The 22107-nt window shown below is 34.0% G+C and overlaps 1 protein-coding gene and 2 long non-coding RNA genes across 3 annotated transcripts; 2 read left to right on the top strand and 1 right to left on the bottom strand.

The window, feature by feature from the left end:
• On the top strand, nucleotides 2801–17941 carry LOC109350075. The gene is made up of 3 exons (XR_002108069.1): nucleotides 2801–2813; nucleotides 4121–4126; nucleotides 17341–17941. It is a non-coding gene; the product is annotated as an uncharacterized LOC109350075 (long non-coding RNA).
• On the top strand, nucleotides 8597–9463 carry LOC109350074. The gene is made up of 3 exons (XR_002108068.1): nucleotides 8597–9202; nucleotides 9284–9342; nucleotides 9429–9463. It is a non-coding gene; the product is annotated as an uncharacterized LOC109350074 (long non-coding RNA).
• Nucleotides 14965–22101, bottom strand: LOC109350072 (5-methyltetrahydropteroyltriglutamate--homocysteine methyltransferase-like). The gene is made up of 12 exons (XM_019591199.1): nucleotides 21924–22101; nucleotides 20041–20394; nucleotides 19290–19377; nucleotides 18903–19030; nucleotides 18435–18826; nucleotides 16890–17053; nucleotides 16735–16815; nucleotides 16474–16640; nucleotides 16278–16383; nucleotides 15914–16164; nucleotides 15620–15821; nucleotides 14965–15527 (listed from the first exon to the last, which is right to left on the bottom strand). Exons 1-12 carry the CDS (start codon nucleotides 22040–22042, stop codon nucleotides 15162–15164), a joined length of 2418 nt encoding a protein of 805 aa, XP_019446744.1. The 5' UTR covers nucleotides 22043–22101; the 3' UTR covers nucleotides 14965–15161.

The following is a 22107-nucleotide window of genomic DNA, read 5'->3' as shown; positions in this document are numbered from 1 at the left end:
AAAGATTTGAAATGGTCCTTGTTTGTGTGATATCATCACTTTAGGGTGTGTTTGTGACTTGATGTTGAGATGGGAGGGAAATGAGAATGAAGAATTGAGAGCTATTTCACAAGTATATTCTATAACTCTGAAATCTTTTCATTCCTTCTATTGCCCTCACTGTATCGGAATTCATATTTAACAAAGCTCATTCCACAGTTCCCGTGTGTTACAAGCTTTTAAATGTAAGACATAAGACAATCAACAACATTCGAAGAAGCAAATAGCATTGTCATTAGGGGTGGAAACAGGTCAGGCCGCCTATCAGGGGCCTATTATCTGGCTTATAACAGGCTAGGCCAGGCCAGGATTTTTTCGTAAACAGGTCATGCTCAGGCTTTTTGAAAAGCCTATTTAGTTTAACAGGCTAGGCTTTAGGCCATCCAAATGGCCTATTAAGTCTAACAGACCGGCCTATTTAGTTATATTATATAATAATGTTCATATTTTATAATTTTAATATATAAGTAATGTTATTATATATGTAATTTTAATATAAAAATGTATACGAAAATATAATTTAATTGTTAGGATTATAAAAATCTATTTAAAAGTATGCATATCAGTTATTTAAATATAGACATGATCACTTATTTCAATATAATGTAGTATAATAGGCCTTTAAACAGGCTAACAGGTCAGGCCTAGGCTTTGAAAAAAAAATTAAACAGGCTAACAGGCCAGGCCCAGACTCCTATATGCTATACAGGCTCGGCCTGTTTAAGGCAAAGCCTGGCCTAGCCTGTTTCCATCCTTAATTGTCATGGGCATCAAGAGCAAGCACTATTGAATGTCAATGTTTCAAACTATCAACAACACTTTTAGAAGGGTGGTTGAATCTAGCCCTACTCACATAGACAATTTCCAAAAGCATTGTTTAATGTTAATTTTATGCGCAATTATTTTGCAATTCTAATGTAATGTCTATAATAACCACCTCGGAAATATACGAGTACATTTTATGTTTTGCTACAAGTCACTGGATGAGGGTGGTGTGACAAACAATTCATAGAGGTTTAGGTATTACTATGGGCTGATAAAGGATGTTGTTGACATGGATGGTGTGCTTATGTGGGACATTGTGGTGCTTCCGAGTATGCAATTCTATTGTTTATTTGTGAATATGGATTAGAGATGGTAAAATTATCCATAATATGTAATTCATCCAAATCCAAAAAATTAAATACATTCAAATTCATCCATCGGAGTTAACAAACATAAATGAATATAATCTGAATAACTTTGTAATTGATGGATTTAAATTCATCCATTTTATCAAATGGATATCAATAAATTTATCTATTTGGATGGATATCTAATCCATCTAAAACGAAACATTAAAACAAATTGTGTTGTTTGCTTTTTCAAATCTATTCATCATATCAACTCTCATTTTTTTGTAGTACTTCTCACTCTCACTCTGATTTTTATTAAATTGAAATCAAATATACGACATGTGGATGTAGTTAATATTAAAAGTTTGTTCTTAAGTACATAACATATATAAATATCTTTTAAAAATTTTACACATAGAACCTTGAACATCAAATGCTTATAGAATATTGGAAAAGAAATAAATTTTAAAAAATTTCAAATAACAGTTTCTTTTAAAAAATAAAAAACACTTTAAAAAATGATTATCAAAAGTTCCTTTTTATTTAAAGAAAGTCAACTTTTAAAAAAATTCCGTTGAGATAGTTATTTTCAAAGAATGATTTCATTCAAGAGTGTTTTAGTTCCAATAAAAAAGCAAATGAATTATATGTTCATCCATCCAAATCTATAAAAATGGAGTCATGGATGGATTAGAATCCATCCATTAAATTTTGATAGGGGTAGATAATTTAAAACATAATTTATATGGATTGATGAATGATCTTCATCTATCCATTTACCATCCATAATTTGGACCAACAGTTAGCTTGCAAGGTGGCCCAATACCTTGGGTTGGTTTCTTTAGAATATTTTGAAGAATATAAGTGGAGATTGAATTATGTTTATTAATAATAATTGAACATAATAAATGATTTAGGGGGATTAGTTAGGATTTATGGTTTTAGTTAGGGTTTATGACTTTATTTGCATAAAAATAAAAGTGATAAAATTAAAATAAAAAGATAATATTATCAAAATAAAAGTGATAATTTTACTAGGAATTGGAAATCATTACATTATTATCAAAATAACAAAATGATGTTACAATTGTTCCATTTCCTAGTGGTATCTATGAGATGATGTGACGTATGAACGTGTCTTTCTCCTTCAGGGTGGTTGGACTCTTAATTTTTTTTTTGTTATTGACGTTGTCTTGTTTATCCAGTACCACCTCTAACCAATTGTGACTCCTCTTCATCTTCCATGTTGTCATCTTCATCATCTTCGTCATCATCATCAACTTGTTGTGTACCATAAAGTTGGCTTGTTCAACTTGTGAAGGCAATGTAGAATGATAACATTGTTGAGTTAATTGCCGACAATCGTGTTTTTGAACTAGTTCCAAACATTGATGGTAGTGTTCTTTGAAAATGTGATGAAGATGTGAATTCAGTGAAGGAATAGTCACTTGTTGCACTGAAACCTTCAAACTCAAAGGGTTATTGTTGTTGTTGTTGTTCTTGTTGAGGAGGAGCGTGTGTTTGAGTATATGCATGGGGATGAGTATTCGATTGAGTTTGACTCTCATATTGTTGTGGGAACTCAGGTGCAGCAGACATATCAAAATGGAAAGTGTGAGTCTCTGGCCTCCGTCTCTTAACCAATGCAGTTATGAGATGGTTGTTGATATCTGATGCTCCAATATCCAAAATGTTTCCAAAAATGGTGTTCTGAATAACTTATAACACCAGTTCAGAGGGTAGGTTTTTCCAAAAGTTGTATCTTGCCCAAAAATTAACATCTCCCACATTCCATATGTTGATTGAAACATGATCTTTTTGAAGAGTGAGTAGGGAAGGCATAAGGGGGCCAAGACCAATGTATTCCATTTTTTGGGAATAAGTATATTGGGGAATTCGGATAAGTTGAGGAGAGTAGGGAATTCAGATAAATGAGGGGAATTAGGTTTGTGTGACTTTGACCAAATGAGGGGGGTATACATAGTAAACCGAAGTCATGGATGGGGTCTACGGCTTCAATGGAAGTCATGCATGCCAACCATGACTTCAAAGCAGGTACCGCAAACTGTGCTCTAGCCTACTTTGAAACCCTAGACTATGCCCTATCCTACTTTGAACTCGTGGGTTGGGTCCACAACAATCATTGAAGTCATTGACGGTTTGCACCATTTCCATGCAAAATGGTATAGTTTCTCTTGCACCATTTCCATGCAAAATGGTACAGTTTCTCTTGCACCTTTTCAATTTGTACACGGTGCAACTCACAAACAATGGAAAACTGGAACTTGCTACGAACTCGTGGATGTTGACCACGAGTTACCTGGGAAATGTGCTACTTGCTCTAAACTCATGGATATTGGCCACGACTTCCCTGGGAAATCTGCAACCCTGCTTTGAAGTCGTGGATTAGGTCCACGACTTTTTGTCTTGGTAATGGATGAAAACGCTTTTGTTTGTTGGAATTTAAGAGTGTGTGTGGGAAATTTATAGTGTGTGGTGGAAATTAATAGTGTGTTCAATAGGTAGTTTGATTAGTAAGTTTAAATTAATAGTGTGTTTGATTAGTGTTTTAATTAATAGTGTATGCTTAAATTAATTAGTGTGTTAAATTAGAGTTTAGTGTATTTAATTAGGGTATAGTTTATTATTGGGGTTTTGTTTATCAGATTAGGGTTTTGTTTATTAGATTAGGGTTTAATGTGTTAAATTGGGGTTTAGTATATTAGACTAGGGTTTAGTTTTAAATTAGGGTTTAGTGAATTAAATTAGGGTTTAGTTTATAAGATAAAGGTTTTGTTTATTAGATATGGATTTTGTTTATTAGATTAGGGTTTTTTAGTATGTTAGATTAGGGTTTAGTGTGTTAAAATAGGGTTTAGTGTATGAGATTAGGTATAGTGTGTTAAATTAGGGTTTAGTGTATTTAATTAGGGTTTAGATTATTATATTAGGGTTTTGTATATTAGATTAAGGTTTAGTGTATAAAATTTGGGTTTAGTGTATTAGATTAGGATTTAGTGTGTTAGATTAGGATTTAATGTGTTAGATTACGATTTAGTGTATTAGATTAGGGTTTAGAGTGTTAAGTTAGAGTTTAGTGTATTTAATTAGGGTTTTGTTTATTAGATTACGGTTTTGTTTATTGGATTAGGGTTTAGTTTATTAAATTAGGGTTTAGTGTAGTAGATTGTGGTTTAATGTGTTTGATTAGGGTTTAGTATGTTAGATTAGGGTTGCATTACTTCCGTAAATATCTCAAAACTTACACTATATTTATTTTGGTTTTTTTTATTAGATTAGGGTTTAGAGAATTATTTTAGGGTTTAGTGTGTTAAATTAGATTAGGGTTTATTGTATTATTTTAAGGCATAGTGTGTTTGATTAGGGTTTAGTATGTTAAATTAGGGTTTAGTATTATTTTAGGGTTCAATGTGTTAATCATTAATAACTTAGAATATTTATTTATTTTTTATTTATTTACCAATTGATACAATTTATAAATAACAATATAATTTAAAGAATAATAAGTGAATGAGACACCATGCTGATAAACTCTTCTCTTGACAGTTAATACTAAAAAACTTACACAACTTATAACTTAAAAGCTTATATAACTTACAACTTAATATATTACGCAACTTACAACTTATAACTTAATATATTACACGCCTTACTAGTTAAAAGCTTACACAACTTATAACTTAAAACATTAAATAATTTATAGGTTAAAACCTTACACAACTTAAAATTAACAAAACATTATTGAGCATCATAGAGTTCCCTTGAACTTTCACTAACTTCTCTATTTCTGAATGGACATTTCTTTCTGTTGTGACCTTCAGTCCTACATCATCCATATTTTTTTAATTTGTTGGGATTGAGAATTGTCCAACTCATTATGTATGCATGTAGTTTTTGGCTTTCGACTTCGATTCGTATACATAAGCGGATTAGGAATGAAGGTTGGACCTAAATAAGGAGGCCAATATTCATCATTACCAATTCGTTGAAACTCATGTCCATAAACCTTCAATAAGTTATCTAACCGATATATTGGTGAAATAAGTTATCTAACTGATATATTGGTGAAATAAGTTATCTAACCTTCAATAAGTTTTCTTATTTAATTTGTCTTGAAGCGTTGTCTTCTTTGTCTTCATAAGTATTCTTTATTTTTAGGGATGGCAAAAAAACCCGTACTCGCGGGTAAAATCCGCACGGGTATGGGTCACAAACGGGTACCCGCGGATATTATAAACGGGTTTTTTAAAATACCCGTAGCCCAAATGGGCGGGCACGGGTATTGTGGTACCCGTCCCGCGGGTACCCGGTATTTGTGTAATTATCATATTACCCTTAATAAAATTCATACACTACTATACACTTCCCTAAAAACACAAAATTTCTATTTACCCTCTTCCCCTGAAACTAAAATCCCTAACCCATTTACCCCCTTTCTTTGAATCTTTGTCATTCCCTTCTCTAAAACCTAATTTACTTTCTCATTCCCTTCTCTAAAGCCTTCAAACATAGGTATGTTTGTTTCTCTCTCTTTAATCCTTGTTGTATTTTAAGTTCTCTCTCACTTACATTGTGTTCTTTGTTCATTCATTCCTTCAATTTATTTCCTTCTACATAACATATATATGTTTCAATTTATTTCCTTTAATGATAGATCTATATCATAAACATTCTGTTTCTATTAGTTTCCTAATGATGTTGCTTTCTAAATCTCACCTTTCATTCTTCCTTCCTTTTACTGTTATAGTTGTTTAGGAGATGGCGGAATATATATGATGAAATGAATAGAGATAAATTTCAATATGTTTTAGTGATTGTAATTGTTTCATGTTTATTTTTTGAACCATCTCTTGGTAGTTGGTACTACTTACATTCACTGAAAGCACTCTGAATCAAACTGCAAAAAAAAATGTATTGTATTAGGCCTAGTAAATGGTATATCAGTGACTGCATTTGACTTAGTTTTACCCTTACTAGATGCATTTGAATTATAAATATCAGTGATTGCATCTGTAATTCTGTATTACCCTTACTAGATGCATCTGTGTTTTGGTATATCAGTGACTGCATCTGTATTAGGCCTAGTAAAACATCTAGTAAGGATTAATTTCAATGAAACATCTAGCAATGTTATGTAACAGGAGATGACATTGCAGTTTGCATCATAGAGATAGATAGATAGATAGCTAATAGGCAAATAGTGTAGAGTAAAATAGGCAAAGAAAGCATAATGAAACATCCACATTACATTAGCATTATAATTTACCAAAACCTTGAGGAAATTTTCAAGAGAAATGGTAGGCATCATAAAATAAAAGGGAGTGTAATTAAATATGATGAAAGACAATCCACTATTTAACCCCAAAATACATTACTTTCAGGTTGGGCAGAACTAAGAAATAATAGCTTGCTCAAACAGATAATAAAACTATCAAAAGTTAGTAAAAAGAGATAGAAACCAAGCATGATAAAGAATTAGACATACCTTAGATTTGGTGCTTCATATCCTGCAAAACAAATTGAGCATATCAAGTTAAAAATTAAAACATTGTATTGTTCAAAGGTTATAGATTTATGTCTAACACATCTCATATACAAGGCTTCCTCAAAATATTAACTTTTAAAATCTTCAGTGACTACATTAGGCCTAGTAAATGGTAACCTTCAAATATCCTATTGTTAAGTTCAAGCCAATGATATTATAAATGGTAACCTTCAAGTATCCTTTTTGAAATCTTCAGCCACTGCACCTAGACCCCACATTAGAGGGCATACATTGAGGGCATACTCCTACCTTATAAAATTTGGTATTTAGTTAGAACTTAGAAGGCCAGGTTGATATTGAGTAAATAAATTGAAGAAAATATTGGTATTTAGTTAGAACTAAGTTTTTTATCTATATAATTTTGATTTTCATGTTGTATCTATCTTTGCAGTATGTCTACCGAGCAAGCCTCTGTTGAGTAAGATCAAGTTCCCAATGCCTCTAATGTGGGTGAATCAAACTCAGTTCCAATGAATGTAGATGTTCCTTCGATTCAAGATGAAACTCATTGTTCAAGTCCAAATGATGTTGAAGAAGTTCAACCACAACAAAGATCATCTGTTTGGAATCATTTTAAGAGGCATAGGGAAGATGGAAAGTGGAAAGCGGCTTGCAATTATTGTGGCAAGCGACTATTGGGAGATCCAAGTCAAGGAACAAAACACTTGCATAATCACTTTAAAAGTTATCTACGTCGTACAAATTCAGATATAAAGCAAGCAGTTCTTAAAACTGCAAAAAAAAAGGTATTGGATCATTGTTGGTTGGTTCGTATGCATTCAACCAAGAGGCTGCAAGACGCGCACTTGCGAAGATGATAATTTTTCATGAGTACCCATTGTCCATGGTTGACCACATCTTATTTAAGGAATTTTGTGGTGCATTGCAACCTTTATTTAAAGGGATTTCCCGCAACACAGTGAAGGATGATATCACAAGGATGTATAATGAAGAGAAAGTGGATAACATGACTTTGATTTCAAAAAATCAAAGTCGGGTTGCAATTACAACTGATATGTGGACCGCTAGTAACCAAAACAAAGGCTATATGGCTGTCACGGCACACTTTATTGATGACTCATGGGTTCTACAAAATTGACTTGTGAGGTATTAATGCTAAACTTTATTAACATTCTGACAATGTTTATTATTTTGTATTGTTTTTGTGACATTGTTGCTTTAATTTTCGATAAATGGTAGGTTCATATATGTGCCTGCTCCTCATACTAGTGAAGCTCTTAATGACTGCTTGTATGATTGCCTATTGGATTGGAACCTAGAGAGAAAGTTGTCTACTCTGACCGTTGATAATTGCACTAAAAATGATAGAATGATTGAGTGCATGTTGTGTAAGATTTCACCTAGATCATTTATTTTGGGTGGGCAGTTATTTCACATGCGTTATTCTGCTCATATATTGAATTTGATTGTGAAGGATGAGTTTTCCGTTATCTCTAGTGCAATAGAGAGGGTTAGAGATAGTGATAGCTTTTGGATGGACGGCAACTCCAAAAAGAGAGGAAAAATTTGAGGAGACGTGTGAACATTTAAGCATTCGATATGATAAAAAGTTAGAACTTGATTGCAAGACTAGATGGAATTCTACATTCTTGATGCTTCATGTGGCACTAATATATAGAGATGTCTTCCAAAGATTATCACTAAGAGAAAATCAATATAAAAAATTACTGAGTGAAGATGAATGGGAGATGACCAATGAAATTTGTCAAAGGTTGAAGTTATTTTATAATGTGACATTAGTGTTTTCTGGTACTTTTTCCAAAAATTTGTGAAATTAAATTGGCATTACTTGACTGACTTGAATCTACTAACCTTGTTATTCAACAAATGGATGAAGCAATGTATGTCTTGTATGTCAAATTTGATAAGTATTGGGGTGATATAGGTGCTTTGATGGTTGTTGGTGCTGTGTTAGATCCTAGATACAAACTATGTTTTTTAGAATTTTTTTATCCCATAATTTATGGAGAACAACATGTTTCTGAAATGAACAAGGTGAAAGGTATTTGTGAAGAGTTGGTAAAAGAGTATGAGATTAAAATGAAGGGTAAAGAAAGTGTTTTTTCAAGTCAAAGTCATAGTCAAACTCTAAATTTAATAGATGTGGGGGCAGATGGAGTGAATATTGATTAGAGGGCAAAGTATCAATGTTTTGTTTTTGAGCAAAATATTGCTATAGCACACCGTAGGTCAGAACTAGACATATATTTAGAGGATGGAGTATTACCCGATCAAGGTGGAGAGTTTGACATCTTAACTTGGTGGAAAGTAAATGGGATAAAATATCCAACCTTGCAAAGAATTGCAAGAGATTTACTTGCAATTCCTATCTCCACTGTTGCTTCAGAATCTTCATTTAGTACTGGAGGACGGATTCTTACTCCCCATCATAGTAGATTGCGTCCAGATACCATAGAGACATTGATGTGTCTCCAGGATTGGCAAAGGTGTGACATGAAAGGTAATATTATCTATTACTTTTAATTACATATTTTGTAGATTCATTATATAAATCTTGAATGAAGTTATTATGTTTTTGCAGGCTCTTCAAATTCAAAACTGGACATCATTGAGTGTGGTACAGTATTGGAAGATTTTGATGTTAGTAACATTGTTAAGTTGTAATTTGAGACCACTTAAAAAGAATTATATTTTTTGCTTTGATTTTAAATTTTGTTTTTTTATAGGATTCAACTAGCCAAGGTAGTGCTATTGGAGGGAATGACGTTAACCGTTGAAGATTCAGAAACTGCAGCAATGAATACATTTTTTATTTCATTTTGTTAAAGACTTAATATTTTGAAAGTAGTTTACATTTTAAAATTTGTATGAACAATTGAATTTTTAGGATTACTCTTCAATATTATGAAAGAATTGTTGAATTTATGGTTGAGTAGGAATTAGAAATTTATTGATAATGCAAAACCCCATGGGTACTCAGAAATACCCACGGGTACCCATAAATACTCGCGGGTACCCAGAATACTCGCAAAATACTCGTATGCGGGTACCCGTACGGTACGGGCGGGTACGGGTAATGACCCCAAATTTCAAAATGGGTAGCGGGTAGCTACTACCCGTGCCCGTTGTCATCCCTATTTATTTTTTTACTACGGGTAATGTATTCATCAAAACCGTGTCAAGGTCAGGAGCAAAGATGTTCTTTACAATTCACACTTCTTTGTATAACGAGATTTAAGATCAAATTTTCCCTTCCTATATCTGAATCCTTTCACGTCCAAGTGTAACTGTTTTGCTCTTACTAAACCCTCCTCTATTGGACCTCAATATGACGATAACAAACATTTGTGAATATCCAACATCACACTCAATTCATGAGAGCGTCACGATTGGGAAATTCATGTAGTGCTATGATCTGGAAACTTATTTCGTATAATTGGAAGTTTGTCAAGTTTATGTAAAGATTCAATATCCACATCAGACATGTACTCAATACGCGATGACACTAGGTAATGTCAATCATCTTCATTGACACCTATAAGAACACTGAAAAATGCAAGAACAAAAAGGTGTGAATATTAAGATGTTGGTGCACAAGTTTATAATGAATTTTCTATAACTTTGCGATGAGGTCATGAGAATGCATTTTATAACAATCTCTAATGTGAATTAAATGAGTTAAATGAGTTATTTCTTTTTAATTCATTTTCTAATGTGAATTAAATGAGTTATTTTAGTCAAATTGTATTTAACATTTGCATCATTTATTGACTTCTTAAATTGTGTGCATAACCTCAAACGTCAAAAGTTTTGGAACATATAGAGTGACACTTTTTGATTATTAAAATTTTTGGTAGTGTTGTTTTGCTATTGGTGTTGTTATGATGCTTGTGATGTGTTTCTACTTTTATTTTTATTTATTTTTTTAGTTTTTGAAGATGTATGAAACTTGATACTTGGAGTAGACTTGTTGGCTTTTATGTTAATTTGATACTTTAAAATTGTACAAGACTTATTATTTTGAAATAAGCATGTTTCTTATGATTTTTTTATGCAAACTTTTATTAGAAATCAAATAGTAAGAAAAGAATGTGAATTTCATTCATTGAATTATTATTTTTTATAAATGAAAATTTTATTGGAGAGAAACCAAATTACAAAGAGGGAATTAATATACAACACGAGACCAAAAGGAATATCTATTTCTCTTCCTTCTAAACAGACCTAACACTAACAATCCAAAAGTAACATCGAATTAGAAACACATCCAAACCCATACATATGTGTTCATTTGTGTCTGCCTTTGATCCATAATCAAGACATGAACTTAATTTCATCCATAAGCTCCTCCATACACACCTTGTTTTTGCTAAAGACGACATCATTTTGACCTTGTCAAAGAGACCAAAATTCAGCCATTTAAATCACGTAGCAAACTCTTTTCATTAAACGACCTTTCATCGATAAATAATATCATATACAATGAGACTTACTAGTTGAAGGTAACGCCACCATAAGCCTCAACCAACCATAGAAGAGTTGTCAAATTCAATAAGAAAAGCAGCAAGAAAAGAAAAGATGATCCCCCGTTTATGGTTGCACCTGACACCAAACACACAAAAGATTTACCCGACAAATTAGCACCCCTCTTGGCTAGGTTCCATTTAAAAGGGATCTCATCCAATATTAGTCTCCAAACAAGCGCACAAATCTTCAAAGGAGCCAAAGATTTTCAAACCACACTCTGCAACTTTCGATCCTCTGGTCTAGCCTCAACCACTTTCCAAATAACTTTGTAAGCAGACTTAACCGAGTAATAATTAGACACATAATGAGTCCATATCCATCTGTCTTCTACCGCCTCCTCTAACTTAATCAAACTCAAAAGCTTCAAATACTCCTCTAACGAAGGTTTTTCCCACTTGAATAACTCTCTTCTCCAATGTAAATGCTAGTTCCACAAACCCTCCCTCCAAATACCTAACTGCCCAATCAGAGCCTCTTTATCCAAACTCAAATTATAAAGTCTCGCGAACGACTCCTTTAATGAACCTTCTCCATCCAAAAATCCTCCCAAAAACTAGAATGTTTCTCGTTCCCTACCACTTTTTTAAACTCACCCTTAAGATTCCCTAGAGAATTATCTGACCCTCCCACGGCCTTCTTCAGATCTCTCCACCAAAGAGACTTAGAGGACCCCCCCCCCTTCCAAACCAACTCCACCCCAATTAGAAATAGTCTGAATCCCATAATTGGACTCTAAAACTTCAGTCCAATGAGCCTCTTTCTTATATAACAAACTCCATTAGCCCAACAGGGCTATGTTGAGAGACTCAAGATGTCTGACACCCAGGTCGCCCCTATTACTATCCTTAAAAACCAAGTCTCACTTGACTCAAGGGATTTTCCTGTGAACTCTAACTCCCCATAGAACATCTCCCTTGATCATAGACTGTGGAGCTTTGTCGAAAGATAGAAGATAAACTGGAAGTGCATTAAGCACTACATTAATTAGAAAGACACGCCCACCAAAAAATAAGAATCAACTCTCCCATGAAGCTAACCTCTTTGGCATATTCAAGAGCACATATTTCCACACATCCTTTCGAATATAGTTCACACTCACCATTGAATGAATTGATTTGAGTTGAATCAAATTTTATTACAAAGAAACTAGTCAACATATTATATAGAAAACACAAGTGACTTAACTCTACCTAACTCTTAACTGACTAACTAAACTATTTTGCACATCTTTAAATCATGGAAATTGAATTTAAAATGATTACTTATTATGTAAGGTAAGTTGGTTTAAACTAACCATTAGTCCAATACAAAATAAACCAAAATTTATTTCAACACCCCCCTCAAGTTGAAGAATAAATGTTCACAACTCTCAGCTTGGACAAAAGATGATTGGATGGAGAATGCTCCATTGCAAAGGTTTTCTTTGACATTTTGTTGATCTACCTTTGTTGGTTGCACTGTTTCAGCACTTTGATTATCATTGGAAGCAATGAGATTTACTTTTGCACTTTAGTTACTCTTCTCCAAGCATACTGTATACTCCAGGAAAAATTTACAAAGAATGATTGTATATAATGAGAGCCACAGAATGCTTGAACAGTGAAATTGAACGTAATAATATTGTTCATCAAGAACCAACACAATAGAAAGAAGATCAAATGATATTATTGCTCAATAATATCATATCATCTTGGTTTCTTGGCCAAAGAATGTGAGAGTTCTAGAATATGATGAAATATGAACAATATTTGTTCAAAATAACAATGCTCAAAAATATCATATTAGTTTCCTGACCAAAGAATGAGAGTAATTTAGAATATGGTGAAATAAACAATATTTGTTCAAAATAACAATGCTTAATATTGCCATATTGGTTTTTTGACCAAAGAATATGATGAAATATGACCAAATTTTGCTCGAGAATAATAAGAGAAAATATGATGAAATGAGCATTTTTTTGCTCAAAAATAACACAAGAAGAATATGGTGAAATATGAGTAATTTTTGCTCAAAAATAACATAAAATATGATGAAATATGGGCAATATTTGCATCAAGAACGTCATGAAGAATTGAGATAAATAGAGAATATGAAGATTATAAAAAAGAATGATAAAGAAGGAAAGCAACCAATTTCTAATTGGGTCTATTTCTTTCTCTAGAGCAATGTATTTTGATGATTATCACCATACTCCTATAACCGGATTTTCTCGTTTTGGATGATGTGCACGAGCCAAATTCTATGGCGATGTGAGAGTTAAGTGTTGAAGCCATGGAAATCAAAAACTGTGCAACACCATGGAAGACTTAATTATTTTGTTCTGATACCATATTAGAAATTAAAGAGTAATAAAAGAATGTGAATTTCATTCATTAAATGAATAGAATTGAATGAATTGAATTAAGTTTAATCAAATTTAATTACAAAGAAACTAATCAACATATCATATAGAAAATACAAGAGACTTAACTCTAGGGCTGGAAACGAGCCGAACAGAGTCGAACCAAAGTTCAGCTCGATAAGGATTAGTCTGGCTCGAAACTCAACTCGAGTTCGATACGAGTTATTTGTTAAGCTCGAGTTCGGCTCGATTAAATTTCATGAACTATTCGGCTCAGTTCGATTTGGTTCATTTGGACAACTTAAATAGTTAATTAATTTTTTAAAAATACTACAAAAAGTTTTATACATATAAATATAACCTTGTTTATATATATATAATAAAAATAAATATAAAAATAATGCATGAGTCATAATAAACATAAGAATTAGTTTATTATATATATTTATATATCGAGCCAACTCGTGAACCTAACGAGTCAAACTGTATCCAACTCAAGTTCGACTCGTTTATTTAACGAGCTCAATTTCCAGCTCAAGTTCAGCTCATTTGGTTCATGAACCAAATTCATCGAGCTAAATAATGAATCGAATTTCGAACGAATACCGAATTGGTTCGGTTCATTGTGAGCCCTACTTAACTCTACCTAACTCTTAAGTAACTAACTAAACTATTTTACACATGTTTAAATCATGGAACTTGAATTTCAACTAACTATTAATCCAATACAAAATAACTCAAAATATATTTCAACAACTTTGGTCATTTGAAAGTATATTAGACTTGTTATTATTTTATTAAAAAATCGAATAGGACCAGACAAAATATACACAATTTTTGTATCAGATGCTTAATGTAAACCAACTAAATGAGGCTATGTATTATTTATATCTTTGGATCAGTGCTTGAAACCAATCGAAATTGATCCACTAATACCAATACATATATACCTTGTTAAGAACATATACTTGATCTACGAGAGTGAGGAAGTTGAAAAAGTTATCACATGTTTTTACTCTCTTATTTGAATATGCATAGCATAGGTGCACATTTGTTGTTTGTGTCACTGAAAATAATTAATTTTTATTTTTAACTTAAATATACTTTCTCAACCAATTACATGCTAATAATACATGCAATAACAACTTATGGAACAACAGATATACTTCCGTGATTGGTGTACTGGTTTGGTCGGGCTTAGACCTCAACTAATTTGTCCAAGGCAGGTCCACTACAACTCCAAATGCCTTTCACATTCCCTTTTTTCTACTTTATTCCCTTTCTTTTTCTTTTTTGTTGAACTGCATAAATATACTTTTGCTATGTAAACTTACACTACGGAAGTATCCACCTTCAGAGAAAAGAAAATCCATTTTCCAACAAAGTATGCAAGATTACCGATTAACAAAATAGACAATAGAAAATCTTACTTATATGCAGATTCATTCATGCGCTGAAAAACGCATACCTATACCTATATGCAGAAAAGAGCATGTGCAAGAAAGGGCAAAATCTTATATCAAGGCATTGTTGGAAATATAAGGTGTTGAGTTTCCCAACTTGAAATCTATTTTTTTGACTCATTTTCAACTCATTTGGCAGTAGCCAGCTGGTTGCGAATAAGTTTTGCAGAAGCAACCATATTGGTTAGAGCAGACTTAACCTCGGAGTACTTGCGGGTCTTGAGGCCACAATCTGGGTTGACCCAGAGAATGTTGCTTTCAAGAACTGCAAGCATCTTATTGATTCTGTCAGCAATTTCTTCTGTGGGTGGGATCCTTGGTGAGTGAATATCATAAACACCTGGACCGATACCAGCACCATACTTAACTCCCTCGCGGAAGACAGAAAGTAACTTATCTGATCTCGAGTTCTCAATGGTGATCACATCAGCATCCATATCTATGATTGAATGAATGATCTCATTGAAGTTGGAGTAGCACATGTGGGTGTGAATCTGCTAGACAGTAAGATATATTCATTTATTACTCTCTTAATAAGACTTAATTCTCACTAGTAAATATAAAAGGAAGAGAAGTGAAGCTGAACCTGGGTAGTATCCTTCACACCAGAATTGGTTATCCGAAATGAGTGAACTGCCCAGTTTAGATAGAAAGCCTCCTCGGATTTCCTAAGAGGTAAACCTTCTCTAAGAGCAGCCTCATCAATCTGGATGACAGTAATACCACTTTTCTCAAGATCCTCAACCTCATCCTTCATAGCCAAAGCAATCTGGTAGCATGTTTCAAATCTAATAACATATAGATAATGTTATAGATGAAACTGTTATCGTATAAAATGATCTTTAAACTTGCGTAGTAGCATAAAGGGTTATTTCCATACCTCGGCTGGTCATCTCTTACAAAGGACCAGTTCAAAATAGTAACAGGGCCAGTAAGCATTCCCTTCATAGGTCGTTTGGTCAAGCTTTGAGCTGTTGAAGACCAGAAGACAGTCATGGGCTTGGGCCGGCTCACATCGCCATAGATGATGGGTGGTTTGACACAGCGGGAGCCATATGATTGCACCCACCCATTGGCAGTGAATACAAAGCCAGACAATTGTTCTCCAAAGTACTCAACCATGTCATTCCTCTGAATTAGCCAAAACAGTTAATAATAAATATTTGAAGTTTTATACTATATTTTCACTCAATAAAAATGCCCTCATTAAACTACAGAACTAATAACAAATATCAGTTCTGAACCTCAGGCTCTCCGTGCACCAAGACATCAATGTCAAGTTCTTCCTGGAACTTGACAACATTGTTGATTTCCTCCTTGATGAAATTGACATAATCTTCCTCAGAAATCCTATTAAAATAGTAGAATAAAGAAGTTTAAGTGGTAAATGTATTAATCATTGGACATGCATTTAACTGAATATGAAGACTTGATGCTCACTTCTTGGCCTTGAATTCATGGCGAACCCTTCTAAGATCTGCAGTCTGAGGGAAAGATCCTATTGTGGTAGTTGGAAGAATAGGGAGATTTAGTTTTTTTTGTTGAGCATCCAACCTGACACTGACATTTGTGGCCCTCCGGTGATCAGAGTCGTTCAGAGCAGCAACCTAAGAAAATAAGCTTACAGATCAAAGGACTATTCTTGTTAAAAATTCATCAAATGCAGCAATAACCAAATTGACCATCCTGATGAGCACGCACAGCTTTTTGGACAGTCTCATTTGTCACCCGAAGGGAGGACTTCCTTGAAGCCAAGGCAGCAGCATTAGCAGAGAAGAAAACCTGCAAAAAGAGAGCTAATGAGAGGAATAAAAATATTTAGTATGTGACAAAAAGCCCACATGAGTATGATGTACCTCCGCCTTTTGTTCAGACAATGCCTTGGCCAGGGCATTTACTTCAACTACCTTTTGTGTTGCAAAAGCAAGCCAAGACTTAATCTCTTCATCCAACTTGGTCTCGTTCACCCGATCTACTGCAGTGTGAAGAAGAGAACATGATGTAGAAACCACGACCTTCTCTGCAAAAGAAATTACAATAACATTTAGCTTACATTGTGCTTAATATATACATACATATATATATATATATACATACATATATATATATATATATATATATGTATATAGGTAGAACATATCTTATTGTGACAAATGAGAACAATTAATATGAATCATTAGATCTTATTTGAATGATTAAGATTAAAATATAAATGCACAGGACTTTTTAAATGATCATGTGTATATACATATATATACATATACATACATATACATATGCATATATACATATATATATGTGACTGAGCCCATCATGTGAGCTGGTCGGAAATGGTCCAGCATCCACGTGTGGATGCACATCGGAAGGTTCCCACATTGCTGGCGGTGCTAGGGTTTTCATAGGGATGGATCAGATCGAGCTCTGATACCATGCGGAATTCTAATTTTAATTCTATATGAATCGTACGATAATACAAAGCAGAATTTATACACATTAGGAAATTAAGGCTAGGCGCTAATCTAGCCGAAGAAAGAGGAAAGATATTCTCCCTACAATTGTTAATTCTAATAAATAGGAAAGATTAGAAATCAACTAATACTAATATACATTTAAAGACATAAACTTGTCATAAAACTATACAAATCAGAAAATGTTGATTCTCCTTAATTTGCGCCAATCTTCAACAATATATATACATTTATAAAAGGTGGTCCAATGCACCATGGTTGTTAAAGCGTAGAGTCAACCTTGGAGCGGGAGAGGGGGTAGGATCGTGTAAGTGGTAGAGCGTAACACGAAGCAAAGATCCACTTAAAATACAAAATTACATTAAAAAAGATAGAAAAGAGAGTTGCAGGAGCATAAATGTATTGGGGTGAAGAAGCAGAAAGGTTTTGGGGTGAAGGAGCAGCCCTGTAGCGCAATCTGAATAGAAGAGATAAATGGAGAAGCACTGCAACATGAGTTTTGTAGAAGTGAGTGAGTTTCTGTTAAACTGCTCAGTTTCCCATGTTGCAGCAGAAAGGTTGAAATGGCTGCTATGGTACCTCAACACAAAAATCATGGCAATTTAGCGATCCAAGACTCGGATGCATCGCTCTGCCTCGCACCACCACTGGTCTGCTTTTTTGCCCGCTTCAACGAGTTCTCCACCATGAAAAGCGTTGAATTTGTGATTCAACACTTTGGAGCGCGCTTTTAATAACCATGTAGTGCATGAGGTTCCTACCTATGAAGTGTGACGAAGGTATAAGTTTGCACCCTTATCCCAGCAAACAAAGAGGAAGTTTCTAGGATTTGAACCTGTGACCTACTGGTCACTAAGCATCAACTTTACCACTGAGCCGAGGCTCACCATCTATATACATATATATCAACAAAACATAAACCAATAATAATACCTTTTCCAACAATGTCTCCAAGTGCCTGTAAGGTATTCAAAGAAGATGCAAGATTATTGGCCCAAATATTTCTTCCATCAACAACTCCAGCAAAAAGGAACTTTCCAGGCGGAAATCCTTGCTTGATTGAATCAAGGGTCTTTGTTCCACGAACAAGGTCAAACCCATATGCAGTAACAGCCTTCAAAGAGGTGAGTATTTTGTATGCTTCAGCAGGGACATCAGCAAAGTATGTTTCTACAAGAACATTCCAACCAGATAAAGTTGATTCCAGCTCTGCATAGGCATAAGGAAATGCCTGTAATTGGTGAGCTTCAAGATCCTTGACAAGCATGGGTTCATCAAACTGGATCCAAGTAGCACCTGCTGCCTTCAATTCAGCCACAACCTCCCTACAATAAATTATAAGCATGACTAAAGCAACTATCATATATGATTCAAGAACATATCTGTATATTAAGGCCATACTTGTAGACGGGGATGATATTGTCAATTAGAGAAAGAAGGGAAAATGACTTCTCAACAGCCATCGCTGGTTTGGAAAGCAACAAGTAGGATACAGGCCCGACAAGCACAGGTATAGTGTCAATTCCCAGCTGTATAGTAGAAAGAAGAAGCATTTTATAAACATAAGTGAACGAAAACAATAATTAAAACAATTTTTCTCCCTTATGTAATCAACATTCTTCCAAGATACTTATATAAAAAAATTAACAAATCTTCCAAGATTAGTCCTCTGTAATAGCATTGTTCATGTAGTGAAAACTTTTCATACATCAGAGTCTTCAGTAGTTAATCATTGAAATTTTCAGATCAAAGGTAAAATGGTTATGCTAAAGCAATCTTTAAACTTACAACTTTGGCCTCATTGTATTCATCCACTGCCTTGCGTGATGCATAGGAGAACTTAACATCTGGACCCAATTCAGGAACAATGTAGTGGCTGTACCATAAGAGATTATGATTTTGTTACAACAATAAAAGATACTAAACCAAATTGTCAAATTCAGTTTTGAATAAGAACCAAGAGTAGTAGCAGGATGTATGAAATAGTAGCTGGAGTGACACTTATCACTGGTAATTACTTTATGTTATTAAGTGTAATAGAAGAGGTGACCTGCTCAGCAAGTTACCTCCTATAGTAGCTTACATTAGTTAGAGGAACTAACCTGCTCAGCAGGTTACATCTTATAGTAGCTTCCTTTGTAAGCTTTCCAAAGTCTATATATATTTGGAAAGGCTTAAATTGTAACCAACCAATTCATTCTTCAATTCAATAAACTGCATTCAATTCTCTCTCTCCTTCTTTGTTTTCTCTCATTTCTTTAGTCTAGGGTTGTGCTTTTACATGCATTCATATATTTTAATAAAAAATTGTGATTAATGTATATCAAATACATTCCAGAAGTTATTTCAAAATCATACTATATTAAGTATAGTTAAGCACCAAAGTATCCATTATATGATCATACGTTCATACCCTAACATACACCTTTCTTTCTTCAATTTCATTGAAACAATTTGTATAAGAGAAAAAACTAATACTTTTCACCAATAAATACATGGTTGCAAATAATTACCAGTTATCAGGCCATGGATTACTTACTAGTTGGTGTCAAACCACTTGGTCATTTCCATAGCTGGTACGGATGCATTTCCTCTTGCCATGGAGAAGTAAATATCAAAGCCAATCTCTGTTCCATTCCAATTATATCTATCAGGAACAGCCCCAAGCATTGCTGTTGTGTCCAATACTTGATCATAGTATGAGAAGGTGTTGCTTGGAATGTACTTGATTCCGGCTTCGGCCATCTGCATCCAAATGGCTGACCTAAGGTCTGCAGCAACCTTCTGCAACTCCTCGGCACTACTTTTTCCATCCCAAAAGGATTCCAATGCAAACTTAAGCTCTCTCTTGGGTCCTATGCGAGGGTAGCCAACAATATGAGATGCCATTGCTCTGTTATTGCAAACACACAATTTAAATAACTACATGACCAACTCAAATAAGTTCAAAAAAAAGTTCTAACAAATCAAAGTAAATCATTTTCAAATAATAACAAGGATGAAAAAAAAAATATTGATGGTTAATAGATAAATTGTTTTCACACATAAATTCTTTAAATATATGATTCAGTAACAAATGAGTGATACATCAGGCACAAATATTCAGGAAGGGATCCACTTATACTCATAAAACATATATTTGAGAAGAGATCCATTTACTCTAAGACTAAGTCTTAGACACTTACTCATTTATAATGTTCTAATTAACAAATCTAACCATTGAATTAAATGATATTTTCTTATCTTAGTTATTGTGCATACCAAATTTTAGATAAACCAGATATCTAAGTAGTCAATAGCACGCGCTATCGCACTAGGATAGTGGCGTTACGGTGGTTGTCGGCCCTTGCACATGGTAGCAGCGCGGATGGCCATCGTCCATGTTAAAGGTCAAAGAGCAGCGTCTTCACGGGCCAAATCGCGGTCAAAACCCGCTCCAACAAGGCTTGCATGAAATCCTAAATTTTAAAGGGGGAAATCCATTTTTGCCCTTATTTTTTAATAAGTGACATGGTATTTTAGGGTTTTGGGTAATTTACCCCTCCTTCTTCTATAAAAACATGAGAAAACACTACAGCAAACCCTCTTCCCCTTCTTTCCCTCTTTCTGAAGCAGTGAATAAGCTCTGCAATTTTTGGCCACTCACTCTCATCTCAACCTCCCATATATGTATTTCTAGGGCAAAGTTTTTTCCCCTCACTTCCCTCCTCACATATGCATTTCTTTCACAGTCATGATCTCATCTCAACCTCCCACTATGACACCACTCCCAGTAGTGTCAAATACAAGTTTTAAAAGCTTAAAAGAGTATAAATGACTTAATTTTTTAGTATCTTAGGCATATTTTTTCCCTAAGTTGTAGCATCCATCCCACCACCCGCTATCCCACTATGATATTTTTTGATTGGCCTCTATGCTCGGCCATCCGCAATTGACTACCTAGCCAAATATTCATATTAGAAATGGAAATATCTAACAATGTAATCTTATAGTTGATATTTATTTATATTTTAAATAAAATATTATATTATATGTTAAAATAAAGTTGTGCGGTATGAATTAAATTCTAAATTCTGTGAAATTCGGTAACCTTGATCAACCTGAGAACTTTAATATTGGAATAATGACATTCAAGGGGCATAGCCACATAAGAAGTTATTTAACCCTATGTTGTATAACCAACTACGTCATCTTACACATTTCAAAAAATAAGTATGTAACGTTATACGAAGAACGAAAGCAGAGTAGTATTATCTATGATTAAAACATAGCTGCAATATTTTGTACCAAAAACAAAAGAAATAATAAATAAGTAAATAAATAAATAGAAAGGATGAGAAGTTGTAAACATCAATTTAAAACGAAAAATGAAATTTGTGACTGAAGAGGAAAATGACAAAGGGATGCAGAAAAGGAACAAACCGAGAAGAAGAAGCACGAAGAGAGAAGCGAAGAAAGGAGCATGGTGGATTGGATGAGAAAGAGAGAGGGGCGAGTGAATATGAGAATGGCGTAAGTGACTGAAGAAATACTTTGTTCATTTATTATTACTGCTACTGACTCCTGTGCCCGCCTCTCTCTCTCTCTGTTCGTCTCTATCTATCGT

Source organism: Lupinus angustifolius, chromosome LG06, assembly GCF_001865875.1.
Source record: "Lupinus angustifolius cultivar Tanjil chromosome LG06, LupAngTanjil_v1.0, whole genome shotgun sequence".
Lineage (NCBI taxonomy): Eukaryota > Viridiplantae > Streptophyta > Magnoliopsida > Fabales > Fabaceae > Lupinus > Lupinus angustifolius.
This window is presented reverse-complemented; position numbering and strand designations above follow the sequence as displayed.